Genomic DNA, 27,898 nt, shown 5'->3' with positions numbered 1-27,898 from the left:
TAAATCACCGAGCAGTGAGGTGATTGCTGGCGTAATGTTTTTATTATTTATTTTCGTCTTTAATAAAGTTACTTTCGTGTATATATTGATGGGAATGAACGGGGTGACGAAAAGGGCAAAGCAGTGGTGATGAAATGGGCAGACGTAGTAGCCAGCTATCAAACAAGGGGTGCACCTCCAACTCGGCCCATCTCGGATAACCAACCTTTAACTAAGCAATCTACTGTTTGTTAGTGAAAACTCGAACATAAATGAATTACAAAATTAAAAATGTCACATTGGACTGACTTGCGACCAGCTTGGTGGTCCTGGCAGAGGGTCTTCAGCCTTGTCTGGAGGCTCTTGTAAATGCATTTTTGGCACTTACTGGTAGTGAAACAGTTTATTTAGCCAGAAGAACACACATACAGAGTTGATTCTTTGAGAAGATACAACAGCACAGTCGTTGAGAGAAGGGGTATCGCATTTGAAGATGGATTACACGACCTCACGTGAGGTGACCTAACACAATGTACCCACAGAGAACGACCTCACTTTATCTGGAGACCTGATAATGACACCCAACGTTTTGTCAAGTCACAAAGTCGCCCAATAACCTGACTGTGATACATGACTATCGAAGGACGTGACATAAGATGATCAGAGGAATGATGCATTGTAGCTTGGAAGTTCTGCAGTCGAATTATATATATATATATATACAGCTCCTCCCCGACTTACGACGGGGTTAGGGACCCAAATCCAGGTCGTAAGTCGAAAATTCTTAAATAATACATAGAAAATCTAAAATGGGTGTCCAGTATCTTTTTCTTCTCAGCACCACAAAATTCTCACTTTTAAGCTTGCCAGCCATTTTAAAGTGAATTACAAACGAAAATATTTTCAGGACACAGCGCAATCATTGACGTTGACTTGAAAATACTTAATTTGACAACATTTTGGTATGACTGAGGCAGGTCCTAAGGGCAGGTGGTCGTAAGTCGGGGAGGATCTGTACAGTATATGGTAAATTTTTACTTTAGTACATGAGTCCCTAAGGGTTGACCAATATGTTTTCACAATGTATTTTGGAGAGTTTTAAACGAATCTGACCTTCATTTTTAGCAGAAATTGCTAGTTACCCCCTCCCCCCCAACACTAATGGGGATGAGCCTGGGAAATCGGGGTTTTTGGGAGGGGGAGACAACGAAAACAAGTCATCTAACTGAACAAAACCTAACCTAACCTGACCCCTAGCCGAGAGCTCCGCCCCCGGACCCCCGGTAGGCCTAGCTTAAACTACTGTACTTTGGGGTGCACTATGTCCAAAAGTATAATACCTTAGTTGGACGAGGAAGGACCAGGGATACATAAGAACTGGATAGAATGATCGTCTTTCTCGTAAAACTCGGCAATAAACTTAAAATAATCGTAGGACCACAAATGAAAACCAACCTCGGCCACGGCCATTGAGAGACTAGTCAATGGAATTAAAATTGTACCTAGGCTGTTTCCTTTGAAAAAATCAAATGTGATAGGTAAAAAAAAATTTGCATGTCGAAATATCATTGGTCACGATTGGATGACATCAGTCAATATTACGCATGCGTGATGCGCAGATAACATCTCCTAACAGACGAAGTCTGAAAACTACGTAAAATAAATTAATTTCATTTGTGTCGCTATTATCCATTTCTGCCAGGTATATGTGGGGTTGAAAATGCTCATAATAGGGAGATCTAGATGTTTCAGTAGTATATACCTTAGGGGCACCCTATGTCCTGAAGTAAAATAATTCTTTATATATATATATATATATATATATATATATATATATATATATATATATATATATATATATATATATATATATATATATATATATATATATATATATATATATATATATATATATATATATATATGATAACCACAAGATAAGAACAAAACACGAAGTTCCCAAAGCGCTTTGTGTTTTCTTCTTTGGTAATCAATATACCTGAATCACGCGCAACTACAGTGATTTACTTGCATGCATATATATATATATATATATATATATATATATATATATATATATATATATATATATATATATATATATAGAGCTAGCCAGATTAAGGGTTCTGTAGACTCTGGGCACTTATATGTCCAAGTTCATTAACCTATGTTTTTCGAGTCAGGGCTGCGATTATTGAGGTGTCACTATCCAACAATCACTATGGAAGAATATGCTAAGAGTAGAGGAGGTTGAATGAATATCAATATCGAGGCTGTACAACAACTGATTGATGTAATTAAAAAATAAGGTATTGATTCTTCTATACATACTGTATTTATGTAACAGGTGTGTGTATTTATATATTTTGTGTTCATTAAACAACATTAATTCAAGCATTGTGTTTTCCTTTGGCCTTTTATTGGACGTGTTCATAGGCCTCACAATATCTAAGACAGTGGGATGAGCAGCAGCCCTGGACCAGTTGGTTACCTGAGAGGGGCCGAGTCCAACCCTGCCGCAGGGAATACATTGGAAGCATAATGTGTTGTCTAATGGTAGACCCTGCTGCCTAACAGGGGGACGGACCCCCGTCATATTAAACAGAAAGTACTTATCCAATCAGAGCGCACTCACGGTAAAATAGCGTTAGTAGGAATTTACCAGGTAACGGCAAAATACCCACCATGTAATACGTAAGATCACCAACACGTCGTTACTATAATTGTTTGTGCTACACACCTCAGTTATATGACATATTTAAAGAAGCTTTGGTTTAACTGACCAGGTTGACCCAGGTAGGTGTGGGTCAGTGTGTGTGGTGTACGCCTCCTACTGGCCATCATCCACTGTCGTCTTCCTCACGCTGGTCTACCACTAACACTAATGTTATCACAACACCACGAACTGGCCGCTACAGAAATGATTTACTTAGGTAATAAAACTTAACTTACCCTTTATAGTGTATATTAAATTACAATATAAAAATTAGATTAAATTTAATGTGTTAAATTAAGTTTATACAATTTATAAGTAAAATAAGAGAAGTAAATAGGCCAGAGGTTATTGGTGAGAATAATTGCAACATAAGGTACATACCACACGTGTTGTTATGGTCTAGGATAACGAGCCGAATTATTTTATTTATTTATTATACGTAATAATGCATCATGTTATCATTTAAGATATTTTATTATCAGTCACCTTGGTCGTACCATCAGTAGGGCTGTGTATTACATTTACCACTGTGATGAAGACGCCTCATTAAACTAAGTTCGGGAAATTTGTCACCTACAGTAATTATTTGACAAGTCTCCGTATGAGCTTTAGTTCATTTTTTAATGTCATCCTCTTCGCCACTGATCGGCTCGTTAACCGCTTGGTCGGTCGGTCACGTCTCTGTCACACACTGTTGGTAAGTACTGGGCATGCACCGGCTCCTGAATGTACCTGAACCCGCTCCAGTGTTGGTCAAGTCTGGTCTTGAAAGAGCTCACACTCGGTGCCGTCACAACACTTTCTGGTAGATTGTTCCAAGAGTTCACAACTCTCACTCCGAAAAAGTTTGCCCTCACAGTTTTCTGGACTTGCGGCTTCTTCAATCTTGAGCTGTGACCCCTTGTGGGGCGAGCGTCCGCCAGCTCCAAGTAAGGACACTCACCTGAGTAGTGCCCCTGAGATGCTTATACCCCTCAACTAGGTCCCCCCTTGCCCGTCTGTAGTATAAGCTAGGCAAGTTCAGGCACTCCAATCTCTCAGGGTAGCTGAGGTACCGAAGGGCAGGCACCAGTCTGGTGGCTCTCTGAACATTTTCAACCAACTGACAGTCCCTAGCATATCTCGGGGACCAGATGGGGTGACAGTACTCCAAATGGGGAAGCACTTCACTCCTGAAGATCGTTACGAGGGACGGACCGTCTTGATATCTGAACGACCTTCTTATAAGACCCAATAATTTATTTGCCTGATTTACCTTCTTCTCGCAATGGCCCGAGAACTACAGTCTCAAATAGTGCAGTTTCTTCATCCCTTTGGGACATATGATACGCCTCCTTACCGTTGGTATGCCCCAGGTGCATCCTCTTACCCTTCGTGACATTGAATCTCAGCAGCCATTCCTTCGACCATTCCTGGAGCCCACAGAGGTCCTTCTGCAGCTCTTCACAGTCCGCTTGGTTCTTAATTTCCCGAAATAACTTGGCGTCATCGGCAAACATTTGTATGGAGGAGTGTACAACGTCAGGCAAGTCATTTATGAAATAAACAAACAACAGCGGGCCAAACACACTGCCCTGCGGTACCCCGCTTGTGACAGGTACGGATGATGATTTCGTGCCATTAATCACCACACACTGCTTGCGGTCATTTAGAAAGTCTTCTATCCACGCTTGGACATTTCCCCGAATTCCGTACCCTTCCAGTTTGATTTTCAGCCTTTCGTGGGGTACACTGTCGAAAGCCTTGGCAAAATCTAGGTAAATATGTCGATATTACCACCCCGTTCCAGAATATGGGTCCAAATATCCAATACCTTGAGCAATTGTGTTAAGCAGGAGCGCAGTGGCATAAAACCGCGTTGGCAATCCTTTACAAGGTTGTTTCGTAGTAATATTCCATTGCGGCATCTCTGATAATACTCTCAAGTACTTTACATATTACTGTATGCTGGTCAGGCTGTGTCACCTACCATTCCCTGCATCACCTACCATGCCTCTGTATCACCTTCCATGCATCTGTGTCACCTACCATGCATCTGTGTCACCTACCATGCATCTGTGTCACCTACCATGCATCTGTGTCACTTACCATTCCCCTTCATCACCTAACATGCCTCTGTATCACCTACCATGCATCTGTGTCACCTACCATGCATCTGTGTCACCTACCATGCATCTGTGTCACCTACCATGCCTCTGTATCACCTACCATGCCTCTGTATCACCTACCATGCCTCTGTGTCACCTACCATGCCTCTGTATCACCTACCATGCCTCTGTATCACCTACCATGCCTCTGTATCACCTACCATGCCTCTGTGTCACCTACTATACCTCTGTATCACCTACCATGCCTCTGTATCACCTACCATGTCTCTGTATCACCTACCATGCCTCTGTGTCATCTACTATACCTCTGTATCACCTACCATGCCTCTGTATCACGTACCATGCCTGTGTCACCTACTATACCTCTGTGTCACCTACCATGCCTCTGTGTCACCTACTATACGTCTGTGTCACCTACTATACCTCTGTGTCACCTACCATGCCTCTGTATCACCTACCATACCTCTGTGTCACCTACCATACCTCTGTATCACCTACCATACCTCTGTATCACCTACCATGCCTCTGTATCACCTACTATACCTCTGTATCACCTAATATGCCTCTGTGTCACCTACTAAACCTCTGTATCACCTACCATGCCTCTGTATCACCTACCATGCCTCTGTGTCACCTACTATACCTCTGTGTCACCTACCATGAGTCTGTATCACCTACCATGCCTCTGTGTCACCTACTATACCTCTGTCCACCATGACTCTGTATCTCGCCCTCTGTCCACCTAAGCCTCCTTCTTTCTACCATGTACCTTATCACCTACCATGCATCTGTATCTTTTCTGTTCCCTGCATCTTCCTTGCCTCTGTATCACCTACCATGCCTCTATATCACCTACCATGTCTGTATCTACCCATGCCTCTGTATCACCTACCATGCCTCTATATCACCTACCATGCTTCTGTATCACCTACCATTAATCTGTATCTTACCTACCGGCACCTCTGTATCACCTACCATTCCCCTGCATCACCTACCATTGCCTCTATATCACCTACCGTGCTGCATCACCCTATGATGCATCTGTATCACCTGCATTCCTGCATCACCCTACCATGCCTCTGTATACCTACCATGCTTCTGTATCACCCTACCATGCCTCTATATCACCTGCATCTGTCACCTACCAAAGCCTCTGTATCACCTCCACCATGCATCTAATGTCACCTACCCCTGGCTCTGTATCACCTACCATGACTCCTGTATCACCTACCATGCTTCTGTATCACCTACCATGCCTCCTATATCACCTACCATGCATCTGTGTCACCTACCCATGCCTCTGTATCACCTACCATGCCTCCTGTATCACCTACCATGCCTCTATATCACCTACCATACCTCTGTATCACCTACCGTAGCTATATCACCTACCGCACTCTGTCACCTACCCTCTGTGTCACCTACCATGCCTCTGTATCACACTACCATGCCTCTCTTATCACCTACCATGGCTCTGTGTCACCCTACCATGCCTCTGTATCACCCTACCATGCCTCTATATCACCTACCATGCCTCTATATCACCTACCATGCCTCTGTGTCACCATGCCCTCCTATATCACCTACCATGCCTCTGTATCACCTACATGCCTCTATATACTGTGCCTCCTGTCACCTACCCATGCCTCCTGTATCACCCTCACCATGCCTCTGTATCACCTACCATGCCTCTATCACCTACACTTGCCTCTGTGTCACCCTACCATGCCTCTGTGTCTCTACATGCCTCTGTATCACCTACCATATATGCCTACTGCCTCTGTATCTACCTACATAGTCTGTATCACCCTACATGCCTCTATATCACCTACCATGCTCTGTATCACCTACCATGGCTCTGTATCACCTACCATGCCTCCTGTATCACCTACCATGCCTCTGTATCACCTACCATGGCTCTGTGTCACCTACCATGCACTCCTGTATCACCTACCCAAATGCCTCTGTATCTTACCATGCCTCTATCACCTACCATGGCTCTTATCCACCTACCACCTCTGCTTCTTCCTCTGTATCACCTCTGTGTCACCTACCATGCCTCTGTATGCTTACCATGCCTCTGTCCACCTACCATGCCTCTGTCACCTACCACTGACTCTGTCCATCTTACCTACCAGCCTCTATGCCCTACCATACTATCACCTACTACATGGCTCTGCTATCACCATACCTCTATATCTTTCTACATGCCTCTGCCTACCATGCCCCTCTGTGCCACCTACCCTCTGTATCACCTGCATGCCTCTGTATCACACCTACCCATGCCCCTCTTTATCTTTCCCCTGTATCCTTTCTACATGCTATCTACATCTTCTTTCTGTGCCTCTTTGTCTTCTTGAAACATCTTACAAAGCACTCTGTATCACACCCTACCCATGCCTCTATATCTTCCTACCGTACCTCTCTCTTACCCTACCATGGCTCATATCTTCTGCCTCTATCTTCTACCATGTTCACCTACCCAAATGCCAGCACTCCTACCATGCACTCTACCATCACCTACCATGCATCATATCACCTACCATGTCTGTGCTTCATGCCTCTGTAATACACCTGCCATGCCTCTGTATCACCCTACCGCCTCTGTATGCCTACCATGCCTCTGTATCACCTACCATACCTCTGTATCACCTACCATGCCTCTATATCACCTACCGTAGCTACTGTGTCACCTACTTGGCTCTGTATCACCTACCATGCTTCTGTATCACCTACCCATGCCTCTATATCACCTACCATCTGTGTCACCTACCATGCCTCTGTATCACCTACCGCGCCTCTGTCTTTCTCATGCCTCTATATCACCTACCATGCCTCTGTGTCTTTCGTAGCCCCTGTATCCTTTCTCTACATACTCTGTGTCACCCTACCATGCCTCTGTGTCTTCTGTACCTCTCCCACCTACCCATGCCTCATCACCTACCATACCTCTGTATCCCCTACCATGCCTCTGTATCACCTACCATCGTCTGTATCACCTACCATGCTTCTGTATCACCTGCCATGCCTCTATGTCTACCATGCATCTGTGTCACCTACCATGCCTCTGTATCACCTCTGTACTCATATCACCTACCATACCTCTGCTTATCACCTACCGTAGCTATATCACCTACCATGGCTCTGTATCACCTACCATGCCTCTGTGTCTCTGTGCCTCTGTCTTTCTATGCCTCCTATATCACCTACCATTCCTGCATCACCATGCTTCTGTATCTGCCTACCATGCCTCTGTGTCACCTACTGTGCCTCTGTGTGCCTACACTCTGTCACCATTCCCCCTGCATCACCTGTGCCTGTGTCACCCCATGCATCTGTGTCACCCACCACCGTATACTGTATCTACCATGCCTCTCTGTCTCTGTCCCACCTACCCCATGGCTCTGTGTCTGCCTACCATGCCTCTGTATCACCTACCATTCCCCTGCATCACACCTACCATGCCTCCTATATGCCTACCATGGCTCTGCTACCATGCCTCTGCATCACCCTACCCATTCCTGCATCTACCTACACATCTGTATACCCTACTTATTCCCTGCATCACCAGCCTCTATATCACCTACAAGCTCTGCTTAATACCCCTACCATGCTTCTGTATCTATTACCTCATCCTACCATGCCTCTATATCACCTACCATGCCTCTGTGTCACCTACCATGCCTCTGTATCACCTACAAAGCCTCTGCATCACCTGCCCATGCCTCTATATCACCTACATGGCTCTGTGTCACCTACCCATGCCTGCCTACCATGCCTCCTATATCACTTGGCTCTGCATCACCTGCCTCCTGTCATCTCTACCATGGCTCTGTCACCTACCATGCCTGTGTCACCTACCATGCCACTGTGTCATTTACCATGCCTGCAGTGCTGGTAGTGTTAATTTTGGAGTAGTACATGTAACTACATGTACACTGTATATATATATAGTAAGTATATGGGCCGATAATTTTTTATTGTTGTATTTTTTGTAGGGAGAGTGCCTCAATAACTCAGGTGGGTAATTCAGCAAGGCCGAGTTATCAAGGGTTTACTGTACAAACTTGATTCAACAGCAAGAGATTAATTTTATTATGTGTGAGTCTCTTATTGTTTGTGGTAATAATACACAAGATAATGTTTTTATTGTTGCAGCTTTATGCTAGGATGATATATGAGGCAACTCTGTGGTGACACCTTGACGACTACTATAAAGAGATCAGTACTGTGCAACCTTCACTAAAGTAATAACTTGATTTGACTCTTACTTTCATTCTTGATGCATAAATGTGTGTTATGGTGATAGTATACACAGATGAGACTGTCTTTCCTGTTGCCAAGTGACTGACATGTTCATCTCTGGTACAACACAGTTCAGTACGTACTGTACTGTACTGTACTGTACTGTACAGTACAGTACTGAACTGTACTATACTATACAATCTGTACAGTACTGTACTGTACTGTACTATATTGTACTATACTGTATTGTTCTATACTGTACTGTACTATCTGAACTGTACTATCTGTACAGTACTGTACTGTACTATACTGTGCTGTACTAAACTGTACAGTACTGTATTATAATGTACTATACTGAACAATACTGTACTGTACTATACTGTGCTGTGCTGTATTGTACAGTGCTGTACTGTGCTGTACAGTGCTGTACTGTGCTGTATTGTACTGTACTGTACTGTAATGTATTACATTGTATTGTACTGTACTATACTGTATGTGTACTGTACTGTATTGTACTGTACTATACTATGTGTTGTACTGTACTGTGTGTACTGTGCTATGTGTACTGTACTGTACTGTGTTGTACTGTATTGTACTGTACTGTACTGTAATGTATTACATTGTATTGTACTGTACTGTACTGTATTGTACTGTACTGTATTGTACTGTACTGTATTGTACTGTACTATACTGTGTTGTATTGTACTGAACTGTATTGTATTGTACTGTACAGTACTGTGCTGTACTGTGCTGTGTTGTACTGTAGTGTACAGTACCATACTGTACTGTGCTGTGTTGTACTGTAGTGTACAGTACTATACTGTACTGTACAGTAGTGTTCTGTACTGTACAGTACTGTATTGTACTGCACTGTGTTGTACGAGGTGGGGTGGGGCAGGACGAGGTGGGGTGGGGCAGGACGAGGTGGGGTGGAGCAGGATGAGGTGGGGTGGGACGGGGCTGGAGATGGTTGGCACATATAGAAGGGTTTATTACATAACTCTGGCACTTTCAATGATTATTATTATTATTATCATCACTACTTTTCTTTACATAATATATAATGGTAACCGGGGACTATACAGGTTATGTTTGAGCAGATAATAAATTTTCTAATGTGGTAAAATGTAAACCTACCAACACAAGCTGTAGCTATACAAAGTTTACCTGCTTGTGCTTCATTATACTAATACTGACAGGTGACTTGTGAAGGACAACATATTAACATTAAGGACTTAATCTTTACAATACAGTGGCAGCTTAATTATATCACGGACTCTCTCTCTTATAACACATGTACAGTACAGTAAAGATAAACAGTATTTTATTGTTATGTTTTTCATAGGTTGTGCTAAAGCTTCACCTCAAGAGGTTGGAAGGGGGTACAATCCACTGTTCTTGAAGGCCTCTTGAACATCCTCAGGGTGACCTATCTTAGCCAAGAGAGTTTTCAGCAAAGCTGTAAAAGAATTAGGAGTTATGACATCACTATTGCCTTTCATCGTCCGCTCCAACACCAGCTCCTTCCAGGAAACTTCTAGAGGCTTGAAGACAGCAGAGCGGCTGCAGGAGCTGGGGGGAGCTATGAAGGAGGGAGTAGAGGATGATCTGGTGCTGGAGGCAGAACTCCCACACCTCTGGAGACAGGTAGGAACACCGACTGTCCAGAAAGAGCCACACGGGCGTCTCTATTCCAGCATTCTGGATCCAGGGCATGAACACCTGGCTCAAGTACTCCTGAAAGATCTCTGGAGTCATAAACCCACAGCCAGACTCTGTCAACAGCCAGTCCTGGAAGATGCTCGACTTATCACTACTGCAAGGAGTCCCCGAAGGTGATGTGATGGCTCCAGGCAGTGTGCGGCCATCAGCACACAAGCTCATGAAAACGGTTATAGAGCTGTTCTCAGTCTTAGCACGGTCTAGGACATTTTTGGGACAATGTGGAGCGTGGACAATACCGGCCCCGGAGCACAAAAAAAAAGTAGTCTCGTCGGCAGTATATATGCGACTGGGGTTAGTCATGGCATCTGTAAAGCCTCTGTTTGAACAAAAGACATCTAAGTTTTCCTTCCAGAAATGCATCTTATGCTTAATGACTCCCAGTTTATAGGCAAGGAGGTCATCTGGGGTGCAGAGACAGAGATGAGGATGACGTCTGAAGAAAGTCTGGTACCAGAAGGGTCCAGGACGATCATCCTTCAACGGATTATTCCTGCCCTGAGCACGTAACTTACGCAAGAAACTGTGCATTACTTCCTGCACGTCCAACTTGGTCCTTAAGAAGCCCACCTCTGCCCACTGCCTAAAGTAATCAACGATGCGGTGCTCCTCTTGGGTGGTGAAGAGGTTGAGTCTGGGGTTGGAAGACGTTTTGTTGCAGCTCATGAGTCTATCGTGGAGGGTGGTCAGCGGGACGCCGTACTCGCGAGCTGCTTGACGTTGACTCATCTTTCCCTCGCACACAGCATCGAGGGCCTCCAGTAATGTCTCCTGGTTGTACTGGCTGTACTTCTTACGCCCACCCATCTGATGAAGTAACATAAAGCCAACTTTAACATAAGGTCAGCTTTTGCAACATAAAGCTAACTAGCAAGGCTTAGGCTAACAGGCTAAGAGAAGGCCACACTTAACTAACACAACTAACACAAGAGTATCTGCAGGTGATACACTAACACAAGAGTATCTGCAGGTGACACACTAACACAAGAGTATCTGCAGGTGACACACTAACACAAGAGTATCTGCAGGTGACACACTAACACAAGAGTATCTGCAGGTGACACACTAACACAAGAGTATCTGCAGGTGACATACTAACACAAGAGTATCTGCAGGTGACACACTAACACAAGAGTATCTGCAGGTGATACACTAACACAAGAGTATCTGCAGGTGACACACTAACACAAGAGTATCTGCAGGTGACACACTAACACAAGAGTATCTGCAGGTGACACACTAACACAAGAGTATCTGCAGGTGACACACTAACACAAGAGTATCTGCAGGTGACACACTAACACAAGAGTATCTGCAGGTGACACACTAACACAAGAGTATCTGCAGGTGACACACTAACACAAGAGTATCTGCAGGTGACACACTAACACAAGAGTATCTGCAGGTGACACACTAACACAAGAGTATCTGCAGGTGACACACTAACACAAGAGTATCTGCAGGTGACACACTAACACAAGAGTATCTGCAGGTGACACACTAACACAAGAGTATCTGCAGGTGACACACTAACACAAGAGTATCTGCAGGTGACACACTAACACAAGAGTATCTGCAGGTGACACACTAACACAAGAGTATCTGCAGGTGACACACTAACACAAGAGTATCTGCAGGTGACACACTAACACAAGAGTATCTGCAGGTGACACACTAACACAAGAGTATCTGCAGGTGATACACTAACACAAGAGTATCTGCAGGTGACACACTAACACAAGAGTATCTGCAGGTGACATACTAACACAAGAGTATCTGCAGGTGACACACTAACACAAGAGTATCTGCAGGTGACACACTAACACAAGAGTATCTGCAGGTGATACACTAACACAAGAGTATCTGCAGGTGACACACTAACACAAGAGTATCTGCAGGTGACACACTAACACAAGAGTATCTGCAGGTGATACACTAACACAAGAGTATCTGCAGGTGATACACTAACACAAGAGTATCTGCAGGTGACACACTAACACAAGAGTATCTGCAGGTGACACACTAACACAAGAGTATCTGCAGGTGATACACTAACACAAGAGTATCTGCAGGTGACACACTAACACAAGAGTATCTGCAGGTGACACACAGGGTTCTATACGCAGTCCTCACACTTTTTAATGTATAGTATATATCAGGTGCCACTAAGAGAGCCTGGGCTCTCACTTGGCTCAGCAATGTTTATATTGTTAATATTATCCACTCTGTATCTGTATTTTTCTGGCTAACTAACTGTTTCAATATCAATATTAAGAGAGATGTTTTCCACTCGGTACAATATTATTCTCACGGACATTGCAAAGAGCAGTGGCTGTACTGTACTTGTTTCCAAGAAGAGTACAGTACAATACTGTACAGAACAACACAGACCACACTATATGATAAAATGTTAAGCCTCTTTCCACTTAATACAGGGTGGTAATAATTAACAACAGTCAAAAGTAACATAGATAATTGTCTACAACAAGGTCACTAAGCTTTTATAATAATACTGCATGAGGCGCCTCCCCCTACTTGATTAAATTGTAATTGTTATTAATCTTCATAGTATTTCACTTCATCTTTAATCTGCCAATCCCTCTACTAGACCCCTTGATGATACACTTCAGAGAAACTGTTTTTTGATAATGTGTTCAACCTACCCATCCATCAGGCTGATACTCTGCTGGACTCAGTACTGGCCTCCAGGAATATTTTACTGTCAGGAAATAGAGCTTTCACAGGGAACCAAATCAGACGAGTTTGAGGGATGGGCCATCAATGGTCGGTGGTTCTTAAGAACTCTGAATATTTTTCTCTGTTGGTTTTCAGGGCACGATGAAGGTAATTTCTTGTAATCGTCGGTCTTCTGAGTACAGTATGCAATGGTCATAAATGATTCACTTATTATTGAGCAAAATAAGAAGCATCACCTTCCAAGAAGAGCATTCAACTTTTGCTTTTCTGAGTCAAGGACTTTATAATTGTGTTCATTGTACTGTGCTGTGCTGTGCTGTGCTGAACCACAATTCATGTGTCACAAGACAATCTGGAGGTCTGGTTCTTGACTAAATACTGCAGTCCCTTACATTGTTGAAACCTGCATATGTGATCCACTATGTTTGTCTGAGGACGTCAGTGGAACCAAATGAGCTACAACCCAATGGTAATCTAATTCACTGTTTATATTGGTATGCAGTGGTAGATCCAGGGGGCTGTGAGAACCTGAGCTCTTAATTGACTGCTCATATGGTGTTGTTCAACATAAAACAATAACAAAGACTCATATACTGACTGTGTACTGACTTAAACACTTACTACACAAAGAACACCAACACCCCTCAAACACACATCTGGGATCTGCTACTATTGGTATGAGAGATGCCCCAACCTTCACCAATGTGTCTGATGGTTTAATGCTCATCTTTATCTCTTGGGAAAAAACAAAACAAATATCGTTTAATTAATATGATTAAAGCCCAAAACTGTTTCTAGTCCTTCCTGCTGACACCAACGGCCAAGGTTCCTTCTACACCACTTCAGCTATCAACATCCCTCAAACAATGTTACTTCCCTGTAGGAATAAAACTATAGTCATATGAACTGCATATTTATTTATATTTTTTAACATTCTATGTTTAGCAACACAGGCAGAAAGATATTAACAGACGTAAATGTACAGAGGCTGGTTGAGGAGGTGTGTCCTGTATCTGTTTGGTTTTATAGCTTGTAATTGTGATAGTTTTATCCTCCTTACTGTATACAGCACATGTGATCCTCTACTTACCAATATCTGACTTAAGAACTTTCAGAGATACAATCAAACATACAGTGTGTGGGTCATTTATGGTGAATGATAGCTACCTGGTGCAGTACATGCTTGTGGTAAGTTAACCTTACCAGTAAGCTCCTTTATTCTTGTGTTGCCTAATATACCCCTAGATTCTTACTTTATGTTTATCACTATACAGTACAGTGCTTTTTACACCACTATAAATCTACAAAACCTTGTACTGTACAAATGAAGATTTACAGATACATTTCTTTTAGTTTGCATCTGCTAACATTCCTGGTGGCATTGTTGCCAAGTTACACACATAACTGTAGCCACCTCCCTTTAACCCTCTTGCTACCGGCCAAGCTGTGAGATATGTTATGGTTATTTTTTAACTCATAATTTCAGGTAGATAAACTTAGCTTTATTATTTATTTTTTTTTTACTCAGTCACATGCACACATAATCCTTCATACATAATTTACAATAAAAAGCAAAATAAATAATTATCATTGGGTCAAAACATTTCTTTGTGTACAAGAGTTAGCAGGCTGGGCGGGGGAGTGGGAGGAGCAGAGTGTGGGAGCTCCGTTGTTTAAGGTCAGCAGAGGCAGCATCCCAGCTGGGCGGGGGAGTGGGAGGAGCAGAGTGTGGGAGCTCCGTTGTTTAAGGTCAGCAGAGGCAGCATCCCAGCTGGGCGGGGGAGTGGGAGGAGCAGAGTGTGGGAGCTCCGTTGTTTAAGGTCAGCAGAGGCAGCATCCCTGGGCGGGGGAGTGGGAGGCAGAGTGTGGGAGGTTGTTTAAGGTCAGAGAGGCAGCATCCCAGTGGTGGGAGGAGCAGAGTGTGGGAGCTCGTTGTTTAAGGTCAGCAGAGGCAGCATCCCAGCTGGGCGGGGGAGTGGGAGGAGCAGAGTGTGGGAGCTCCGTTGTTTAAGGTCAGCATAGGCAGCATCCCAGCTGGGCGGGGGAATGGGAGGAGCAGAGTGTGGGAGCTCCATTGTTTAAGGTCAGCAGAGGCAGCATCCCAGCTGGGCTGTGTTGCAGCGTCAGTGCAAATGGCAGTTGTGTAACTTTCATTTAGCTTTTCCTTAATGGTTTTAGCTACATTTTTTCATTTATATTGTATACAAATGTTGCATGAAGTTGCACAATTGTTAAATAACATAAGAAAGGTAGGCAGTATGGGTTATGAATGGAAGGACAGTTGGTAGAGGGAGTTGTGAGCTTGCATCAGTCTTTTGGTTTATCATGTAGGCCGTTACTTTACATCTGTCAGAATATTCCTTACATTATTTCTTATATTTCTACAACATGTTCAGTAACTACAAGAGTAAAGTTGGTCTTACGAACAAGCCTCATGAAGGTAACTTGTTCATAAGTATAGGAACACAAGTGTAATTCTTATCAAGGAAAGTACAGTACAGTACAGTACAGTACAGTACAGTACTATACAGTACTGTACTGTACAGGGTGTATAAAGCTCATTTAACAGTAAGAGTACATAATGTGCCCCAAATGTTCATTACTGGTGATATAACAAACAGGCCAGAGGGCACAGGTTATTTGTCTCATTCTGCTCCAAAAAAACAACAAAAAAGACTCTAAAGGGTGAGAAAAGATGTACAGGTTGTACCTCTCTGGTCCGGCATTCTGTCGTCTGGAAACTCCCGTGGTTCGGAACGATTTTAGTTTGTCCAATAGGTAGATAGGCAGCTTTTTTTTTTTTTAAACTTATCCGAATTATTATTATTATTATTATTATTATTATTATTATTATTACAGGAGTATTAAATTTTCACCCCTCAGGCCCCAATGTGGGTCAGTGACCTATTCCCGGGTGGGCTAATCCCCGTAAAAAAAAAACAAAGCCGCGGGAAATTAAGCTTTGTTTACATCCGGCAGTTCGACTACTCTCTCTCTCTCTCTCTCTGCTTGTCTATACAGAGTACAACATTTAACCCTTCAATATATATGAGCAGTAAATAAGTGTTGCTTTCATATTCTTATGGAGAGTAATGATGATATGTTTTCACGTGTGCGCACTTACATATGTGATCTCTCTTTTTTTCTTTACCATTATCGTTAGCTACTTCTATTATTCCATTTATTAACATTAAATAACATTACTTAAAACAACCATATTAATTTTACTACAGCTACAACCAGGGTCTTATTTTCTTCAGTTTTATATGTAGAACCAGTCAGTCACTGGTTTTGTAAACAACGAAAACAAAGCCGTCTCGTCTCCTCGTCTGTTCTAATATTCTAAGTATTATTAATGAATTGTATTGTCCATTTTGCACACATAAACATTAATTCAAACAAAAAGACATTCAGTAATAGACAATAATGAATCCTTTGAACATAAGAGAAATGACGCTGTTTACAGATTGTGCACGTAGTCTGAACATTGGTGAGCCGTTCAAACCAGTCAATATTCGAGTTTCCGCCCTCAAAATTTTTAATTGTTTTGTTTTTTGTGTGTGTTCCAATAAAAAACGTTGAATAAAAAACTGGCGAAATTTGAGAAGCTACTGTAAGACATTTAACCCTTCAATATGTCTTCAAAGAGACCATGAAGCAGAGAAAGTGGTGCTAGTGCTTCCAAGCATAACCACAAGTCACTATCTATCCAGGAAAAGGGTGAATTTCCATGGTCCGGAAATTTCCATGGACCGGCACCGGTCACGACCCGAGGTTGCCGGACTAGAGAGGTACAACCTGTATTTCATATGTTGTATTATTTTCACCCCAACTGACACCATATAATACTGTACTGTACTCCAGACCCATCATAACAATTCACTGATGGAGGAAATCAACTGGGGAATAATACAAGTGTTGGTAAAAGTTTTCACATGTGATCTTTATCTTTAGTGAAGGTTGATGGTGGTCACACATTACCTCTTACAGTACTCTCCTTATTTCTGTACATTTTGTTCATCATAAATCATAATAAATTTAAAAGGTATTAAATAAAGATGACACACACACACACACGCGCACGCACGCACGCACGCACGCACGCACGCACGCACGCACACACACACACACACACACACACACACACACACACACACACGTCAACCAGCCCATAATCCTTAAATGAGCTACGACCCATTGCCATCACCCCAATACCCAACTTAATCTGTGAAAGTTTCGTGTTTGACTGGGCCTATGGTGATATTTATCAGGCACCATAGATCCTCAGCAATTTGGTAATGTGAAAACTTCCTCCACCACTCACTGTCTTGTCAGCTTTCTCGACTACATATACCGCCATCTGGAGAAACGAAAGACGTCTGTGGCTGTCGCCTTCATTGACTTCACCAAAGCATTTGACCTAGTCGACCACAGTTTAATCAACAACTAAGCTATCGAACTCAGGTTTCGGAGAAGTCTAATACCATGGCTTACAGACTTCCTCAGTAACCGATGCCAAGTCGTACGCTTCCGAGGGGCTGTCTCCACCTTAAAGTCACTCACCTGTGGTGTCCCCTAAGGCACCAAGATGGGACCACTATGCTTCCTTATGCTTATCAATGATGCCCTAAGAGAAACCTCCGCTCGCTGGATATATGTGGACGACTCCACCATTGGGATCAGTGTCAACAACTTAGCTCCTGACTACACCGCCCTCCAGGATTTATTGAACAGTCTCCTAAATTGGGCCACCAACAACCACATCACCATCAACCATACCAAGACCATGGTTATGCACATCAACCTCTCCTCCGATGTTGTCCCACCTCCCTCCATTACTTTAGGCCCCAACACACTCCAGGTTGCGGACTCCACTGAGCTCCTCGGCGTCATTACAAATAACAAACTATAATTTGAAAAACACACGTCAGTGAAGTTGTCAAATCCTCCAGTTTCCATCTCCACCTCCTCCACCGACTCAAGTCCCTTGGAGTTCCTGCGTCCAAGCTCCGAAGTGTTTACTCAACATTCATACTTCCCAAGCTCACCTATGCCTCCCCTACCTGGTCTTCCTCCCTAAATGCCACACAATGTAAACACCTAAAATAAGTGCAAAAGACGGCATGCAAGATTATTCTCTCCCCTTCCTACTCCACATATCAAGAAGTGCTCAACACACTGACTCTCTCGGGTCTCTCTGACCATCACGACGAAGCTTCTGCACCATCTTCGACACCGGCTCCTACTGCCACCCGAGATCCCTCTTCCGAAAATTTCCATTAGACATCACAACCGCATCTAGCCCATACGAGCACGTACTGATCGCTATAAGAACAGCCCAGTCCCAACCATTGTATAAATTATCAACAACTTGTAATTAACCGGTGTATTCACTCCCAGTCAATCTTACCTTTTTGCACTGTCACTATGTTGAAATGCCCTGTAGTATGACCTTCTCCCCACCTAGTTATTATATATCATATTTGTATCACTTATGTTACTTGTATATTATTTGTCAATCAAGTGACCCATTCCCCAATTATGTAACTGTATATTTTCAGCCTTCTGGCTGCTATGCTCTTTCAATAAACTGTTTATTATTATTATTATTATTATTATTATTATTATTATTACAAAAGGATTAAAACTCCACCATATGGTCACAGGAAACAGGAATGTACAAATGTTATTTCCCACATACTGGACAGTACTGAAAAGACATTAATAATTTTCTGTACAGTACAGGTTGTACCTCTCTAGTCCGGCAACCTCAGGACCTGACCGGTGCCGGACCATGGAAATTCACCCTTTTCCTGGATAGATAGTGACTTGTGCTTATGCTTGGAAGCACTAGCACCACTTTCTCTGCGTCATGGTCTCTTTGAAGATATATTGAAGGGTTAAATGTCGTATAGTAGCTTCTCAAATTTCGCGAGTTTTTAATTCTTAACGTATTTTATTGGAACACAAAAAATTAAATAAATAAAAATTTTGATGGCGGAAACTTGAATTTTGACGGGTTTGAATGGCCCGCCAACGTGCAGACGACGTGCATAATCGTGTAAACCGCGTTATTTCTCTTATGTACAAAAGATTCATTATTGTTTATTACTGAATGTCTTTTTTATTGAATTAATGTTTGTGTGCAAAATGAGCAATACAATTCATTAATAATACCTAGAATATTAAAACACACGAGGAAATGACACAGCATTGTTTTCGTTGATTACAAAACCAGTGACTGACTGGTTCTACATATAAAACTGAAGAAAATAAGACCTTGACTGTAGCTGTAGTAAAATTAATATGGTTGTTTTAAGTAATGTTATTTAATGTTAATAAATGGAACAATAGAAGTAGCTAACGATAATGGTAAAGAAAAAAAGATCGCATATGTAAGTGCGCACACGTGAAAACATATCGTCATTACTCTCCATAAGAATATGAAAGCAACACTTATTTACTGCTCATATATATTTTAATTAATGTTTCTGAATTTGTTTTTATTGAATTAATGTTTGTGTGTGCAAAATTAACAATACAATTTATTAATAATACGTGGAATATTAGAGGAGACGAGACGGCTGCCGGCATTGTTTATGTTAAAGCTTACGAAACCAGTGACTGATTGGTTCTACATATAAAACTGAAGAAAATAAGACCCTGAGTTTAGCTGTAGTAAAATTAATGTAAAAAAATGAATATGGTTGTTTGAAGTACCTGTAATGTTATTTAATGTTAATAAATGGAACAATATAAGTAGCTAACCATTAATGGTAAAAAAAAAGTGAGACTGCTCGTATGTAAGTGCGCACATGTGAAAATATATCGTCATTACTCTACATAAGAATATGAAAGCAACACTTATTTACTGCTCATATATATTGAAGGGTTAAATGTTGTACTCTGTATAGACAAGCAGAGAGAGAGAGAGAGCAGCCGAACTGCCGGATGTAAACAAACCTTAATTTCCCGCGGCTTTTTTTTTTTTTTAAGGGGATTAGCCCACCCGGGCATAGGTCACTGACCCACATTGGGGCCTGAGGGGCAAAAATTTAATACTCCTGTAATAATAATAATAATTCAGATAAAAAAAAAAAAAAAAGAAAAAAAAAGCTGCCTATCTACCTATTGGACAAACTAAAATCGTTCCGGACCACGGGAGTTTCCGGACCACAGAATGCCGGACTACAGAGGTACAACCTGTATAATGAAAAGTACAGAAAATTATTAATAAGACATTAAATAAAAATATAGAAAAAAAATATTTACAGACAATTCAGAGATGTAAGTTCAGATCAACATATATTTTATCCCATACTAAGAACAGCCACATGGCTACACTGATAGACAAGATACAACTGAATAGGGAATTGTCTTAACAAGTACCATACCAGCCTCCTCAGGAACTGTAAAGAAGAGTGTTGATACAGAGAACAGCTTGGAGGGTTGAGAATCTTCTGGTAAAAGTTTATCTTCTGTAATGTCTACCAAAATTAGTGTCTAGTTATTTCTGATGACTTTACTGTATCAGGCATTCATTTAGACAACAGAAAGTAAAGATCAGTGGCCATTACAAAACAGTACCTCGAGCAAATATTATGGCAGATCCAAGAGTTTACGAGCCTCTCTCCGCTAGTTGTGACCTTGCTAAAGAATGGGAAAGTTGCTGTCATCGAATTATGAGACGAGGGTGACAGGTTTAAGGTTCCAGTAGGAGGCAGCTGAGTTCTGAGATAAGGGTGACAGGTTTAAGGTTCCAGTAGGAGGCAGTTGAGTTCTGAGATAAGGGTGACAGGTTTAAGGTTCCAGTAGGAGGCAGCTGAGTTCTGAGATAAGGGTGACAGGTTTAAGGTTCCAGTAGGAGGCAGCTGAGATGTGGCTATAATACTATGATCACTGAACCATGTGCTGTTGACCATCCCATTGTCATCTACTCGGCCCAATGGTACAGTAGCGTACAGAAGCCCTAGTCATGTTCTTCTGAAGATATTGGAACACAACATGGATCACACTCAGCAACTGTCCCTCAACAAATACAGCTGTGTAGTTCTATAAGCTGCTTCTGAGTGGCAGCTGTCAGACTACATTATTAAGTCGTTTATTAAAGATAAGATGAATCAAACAAGAGGTCTCTACGGGTCTTAACTCAGGGACGTGAGAGAACATGCTGTTATACATGTTTTTCCATGAGATGACAATTATTAACAGGAAGCCAATAATCTTTTCTACCTCATGACTTTTACTGTTACAATAAGTTACATCCTCAGTGCTGGATGATGTAAATATTGAGAAGAACAAGTCTCAGCAACTGAGGAGTCTCTCGCCTGCCTCTACACAGTGCACCTGACCCTCGCTTTATGCTAGGGCTTTGTACAGTGCCGTGCAGACTTCGCATGACTCCAAACTGCATAAAGTGAATCTTAGTCTTAACGGGTTGTGTTCCACGACCATATCTGGAGCTCCTCCAACCTTAATTCCGGTACTTTTTCATAACAATGACACACTAAAACACAGCAGTAATAATATAAAAGTGGTGGAAAAATCATTACAATACTCTAATGTCTCTTAAAAATAAAGAAAATATAACATAAAACTATAAGATAATAAAAATGGCAACATGCCATCCTCACAGGCCACCTCACACCCAGTTTTCCTACTTACTAGATCTTGCACAGATTGCATAATAGCAAACTTTTCTGCATTAAATTAATTGTAAGTAGAAGTAGGGTCTTTGCACAAAGTGGGGGTCAGGTGTATACTGTATATGAACATGCTCCCTTTCACCTTCAAAAGTTAAAGATTCTACATTAATTTTGAAACATTTCATGAGACTTATTACATCCTGCCATGGCTACCACACAAGTCAAGAGCCAACACCTCTTGTACACATACAGTACTGTAGTGAGGAACAAACAGCTGTAGAGAGAGAGAGAGGCCGAATCAGGTACTGTACTGTACAAGCCGGGCATATCTTGGGGACCTTATGAGCAAGAGGAACTCATCTGTTTATGTGGTGAGAAATATTAAATGGAGAACCAAAACATCCACAGTAACATATATGATCTTTCTCATCTTTAGACAGACAACGAGCTAACGACGCAGATTATCTTAAATACATCACACACTATGGCCCACAGTCTTCATCACACACTATGGCCCACAGTCTTCATCACACACCATGGCCCACATTCTTCATCACACACTATGGCCCACAGTCTTCATCACACACCATGGCCCACATTCTTCATCACACACTATGGCCCACAGTCTTCATCACACACCATGGCCCACAGTCTTCATCACACACCATGGCCCACATTCTTCATCACACACTATGGCCCACAGTCTTCATCACACACCATGGCCCACATTCTTCATCACACACTATGGCCCACAGTCTTCATCACACACCATGGCCCACAGTCTTCATCACACACCATGGCCCACAGTCTACACACACACTATGGCCCACAGTCTTCATCACACCATGGCCCACATTCTTCATCACACACTATGGCCCACAGTTCATCACACACACCATGGCCCACAGTTCACATCACACTATGGCCCACATTCTTCATCACACACCATGGCCCACAGTCTTCATCACACACCATGACCCACAGTCTACATCACACACTATAGCCCACAGTCTTCATCACACACCATGGCCCACAGTCTTCATCACACACCATGGCCCACAGTCTTCATCACACACCATGGCCCACATTCTTCATCACACACTATGGCCCACATTCTTCATCACACACTATGGCCCACATTCTTCGTCACACACCATGGCCCACAGTTCATCACACACCATGGCCCAGTCTTCATCACACACCATGGCCCACATTCTTCATCACACACTATGGACCACATTCTTCATCACACACCATGGCCCACAGTCTTCATCACACACCATGGCCCACAGTCTTCATCACACACCATGGCCCACATTCTTCATCACACACTATGGCCCACAGTCTTCATCACACACTATGGCCCACAGTCTTCATCACACACCATGGCCCACAGTCTACATCACACACCATGGCCCACATTCTTCATCACACACCATGGCCCACAGTCTTCATCACACACCATGGCCCACAGTCTTCATCACACACCATGCCCACAGTCTTCATCACACACCATGGCCCACATTCTTCATCACACACCATGGCCCACATTCTTCATCACACACTATGGCCCACATTCTTCATCACACACCATGGCTCACATTCTTCATCACACACCATGGCCCACAGTCTACATCACACACCATTGCCCACATTCTTCATCACACACCATGGCCCACAGTCTACATCACACACCATGGCCCACATTAGTCATCACACACCATGACCCACATTCTTCATCACACACCATGGCCCACAGTCTACATCACACACCATGGCCCACATTTCTTCACCACACACCATGGCCCACATTCTTCATCACACACCATGGCCCACATTCTTCACCACACCATGGCCCACATTCTTCACCACACACCATGGCCCACAGTCTACATCACACACCATGGTCCACATTCTTCACCACACACCATGGCCCACAGTCTTCATCACACACCATGGTCCACATTCTTCATCACACACCATGGCCCACAGTCTACATCACACACCATGGCCCACAGTCTACATCACACACCATGGCCCACATTCTTCATCACACACCATGGCCCACATTCTTCACCACACACCATGGCCCACAGTCTACATCAGACACCATGGCCCACATTCTTCATCACACACCATGGCCCACATTCTTCACCACACACCATGGCCCACAGTCTACATCAGACACCATGGTCCACATTCTTCACCACACACCATGGCCCACATTCTTCACCACACACCATGGCCCACAGTCTACACCACACACCATGGCCCACATTCTTCATCACACACCATGGCCCACATTCTTCACCACACACCATGGCCCACATTCTTCACCACACACCATGGCCCACATTCTTCACCACACACCATGGCCCACATTCTTCACCACACACCATGGCCCACAGTCTACATCACACACCATGGTCCACATTCTCACCACACACCATGGCCCACATTCTTCACCACACACCATGGCCCACAGTCTACATCACACACCATGGTCCACATTCTTCATCACACACCATGGCCCACAGTCTACATCACACACCATGGTCCACATTCTTCATCACACACCATGGCCCACAGTCTTCATCACACACCATGGCCCACAGTCCACATCACACACCATGGCCCACATTCTTCATCACACACCATGGCCCACATTCTTCACCACACACCATGGCCCACAGTCTACATCAGACACCATGGACCACATTCTTCATCACACACCATGGCCCACATTCTTCACCACACACCATGGCCCACAGTCTACATGACACACCATGGCCCACATCTACATCACACACCATGGCCCACAGTCTACATCACACACCATGGCCCACAGTCTACATCACACACCATGGCCCACATTCTTCACCACACACCATGGCCCACAGTCTACATCACACACCATGGCCCACAGTCTACATCACACACCATGGCCCACAGTCTACATGACACACCATGGCCCACAGTCTACATCACACACCATGGTCCACACACCACTTGTACACATGGTCCAGTGTAAACTAGGGTCCTCAAGGAGTAAACCCTTGACTACTTGCTACAGTCTTCAACACGATGGTTATTCTTCAGACCAATATAATTATAATATTTTACCTGTGAAGATGTACAGTACAGTACAGTACTGGACAGTATAACTGTACAGTACAGGAGTGTACAGTATAATTGTAGTACAATATTTCCACACCACATTAATGATAGTGTTGTTAAAATAATCACAAGTTGTCCCCAAAATAATTAAATACAAAACAACAAGAAGGATTCAACTATAATTCACTGGCAATAAGTTCTATAGTGTAGTGTAGTGTAGTGTAGTGTAGTGTAGTGTAGTTGCATTCTCCTCACAATAAAGTATTTTACACATTAATTCTTTGTCAAGAATTATATACAGCAATATACTGTACAGTACAGTACATACAGTACAGTACAGCATAGTACAGTACAGTACTGTACAGTACAGTAGAGTACGATACAGTATATCACAGTACAGTACAGTATAATACAGTACAGTACAGTACAGTACTGTAAAGTACAGTACAGTATAATACAGTACAGCTAAATATTTATTTATAGACTGTAAGCTTGTACTGTACAAGCTGGGACAGACACTACAACTGTTGCTGTGAATCAACATGTCCTGCAAGCCTCTTACATTTTCCAACATAAATCATTGTCTAAAAGCTGAGAGTCAGAGCCAAGTTTTCTTTCATTGCTGATGGGCCTCAGCCAAAGCATTTAAATCAAATGGATACAGACCACTGAGTTTAAAAGATTGTCTTATGTTTTGGGACACCACCATTTTTTCTTGTACTCGACTCAAAACTGTAAAGAAACCACAGCAACTTAAGAATTGGCTCTTATTTTGACATCTCCATTTATGGGCTTCCTCAGCCCAGGCCAGCATGAGAGGATCACATACAGCCATTACTACTGGCTCCACCTTCTGCAGAATGGTGTATGGATGAAGTGAGTGCATAATGACTACTTTGTCCCTGGACAACTCACAGCTCTGGAGTTATCAAGGTGGTATGGCGTCCGTGGAGGAACAATATAACTGGAGTCTTGATGCCTTCCTTGTGAAGCCAAGGTATGAACACTGTCTTCAGATGATCCAAAAAGTTCTCTGGCTGAACCACACCACAAGTTGAGGCATTTATGTGCCAGCCATGAGTAGATGCGTTAGACACATAGTTGGGAATGGCTACGTCGGGAAACACTACCGTTCCGGGTAAGATTTTGCCCTCTGCACTGATGGTCTCTATTACCGATACAAACTGAGACAACTTTCTCGGCGTCCTGTCATTAACGCCACGTGGCTCAAAGACCGTACCGTCCTTAGCACTCTCATGGGGGAACACGATGGACCCGGCAGAAAATATCCTTCTGGCATCATTCAGTATATCAGCACAGTCAATCTTTGTTAAAAACTTCTCCAGATTTGAGTACCACAGTTTGACAGAATCAAAGGTAGCAAAAGACTTCACAATCAAATTTTCCTTGTGGACCTTTGACGTGATGCTCGGATGTCTCCTGAGAAACCTGTTGTACCAGTAACTGTTGGGAAGATTATATGGGAAAGGAGTTTTTCTCTGCTGTTCAGTAAATATCTTCTGGACAATATTCAACACATCATCCTTAACGTGAGCAAACCCGAGATCGTCCGATATTTTCAACCAATCCACAAATATTTTACTTCTCTTTCTGTGAGCAAAAGTTCTACATCGACCTTTTCAAGCACACTGGGGGGAGGTGTTGCCAGCTTCTCGTTGAGGGGTGCTGCCCCAGCCTCCACATGCTCCTCTTGTGTCATCTGATGAAGGAACACAACATTAATATTCCTCAAGCCATTTACAACCTGTTAATAAACTGGTTCAATGGATTTTCTGTTTTGAGTGTGATTCACCGAGTGACATTATTACTGACCTTTTGTTTCACTATTAAGAAGCACAAGAACAAATACACTTTCTTAGTGACATACTGGACATAATAACAAATGGCTTTATTACTTATATTATGCAAAGAATATTTTATTTTGTTGTCACTGCCGGTGTCCAGAACACATCCCTGCATCAACAGTTGTTTATATCAACCATAACTACCAGTACAGTACAGTACAGCACAGTATAGTACAGTACAGTACAGTACAGTACAGCACAGTATAGTACAGTACAGTACAGTACAGTACAGTACAGTATAGTACAGTACAGGACAGTACAGTACAGTACAGTACAGTACAGTACAATACAGTACAGTACAGTACAGTACAGAACAGTACAATACAGTACAGTACAGCACAGCACAGTACAGCACAGCACAGCACAGTACAGTACAGAACAATTACAGCACGGCACAGTACAGTACAGTACAGCACAGTGCAGTACAGTACAATACAGTACAGTAAAGTACAGTACAGTACAGGATAGGACAGTACAGTAAAGTACAGTACAGAACAGTACAGTACAGTACAGAACAGTACAGCACCAAGAACAGTACAGCACAGCACAGTACAGTACAGTACAGTACAGTACAGTACAGTACAGCACAGCACAGTACAGTACAGTACAGTACAGTACAGTACAGTACAGCACAACACAGTACAATACAGTACAGTAAAGTACAGTACAGTACAATACAGAAGTACATACAGTACAGTAAAAGTACAGTACAGGATAGGACAGTACAGAACAGAACAGTACAGTACAGTACAGTACAGCACAACCACAACAGTACAGTACAATACAGTACAGTAAAGTACAGTA

At 42.8% G+C, this 27,898-nt stretch overlaps 2 protein-coding genes across 2 annotated transcripts in view; both read right to left on the bottom strand.

The window, feature by feature from the left end:
* LOC121874542 overlaps positions 1–2,884 on the bottom strand; it is a 146,516-nt gene extending 143,632 nt beyond the window's left edge. The window contains exon 1 of the mRNA XM_042378719.1: positions 2,763–2,884. Coding sequence (XP_042234653.1) covers positions 2,763–2,823 — 61 coding nt within the window. The 5' untranslated portion in view covers positions 2,824–2,884. The remainder of the gene's footprint in view (positions 1–2,762) is intronic.
* A 7,167-nt stretch (positions 2,885–10,051) lies between these two features.
* Positions 10,052–27,898, bottom strand: part of LOC121874113 — a gene marked incomplete at its 5' end in the record, with an annotated part of 87,759 nt that continues 69,912 nt past the window's right edge. Inside the window, 1 exon segment of the mRNA XM_042378068.1 lies at positions 10,052–11,577. Within this exon segment, the coding sequence (XP_042234002.1) occupies positions 10,537–11,577 (1,041 nt within the window).

Source organism: Homarus americanus, unplaced genomic scaffold (genome assembly GCF_018991925.1).
Source record: "Homarus americanus isolate GMGI-L3 unplaced genomic scaffold, GMGI_Hamer_2.0 scaffold55640, whole genome shotgun sequence".
Taxonomy (NCBI): domain Eukaryota; kingdom Metazoa; phylum Arthropoda; class Malacostraca; order Decapoda; family Nephropidae; genus Homarus; species Homarus americanus.
This window is presented reverse-complemented; position numbering and strand designations above follow the sequence as displayed.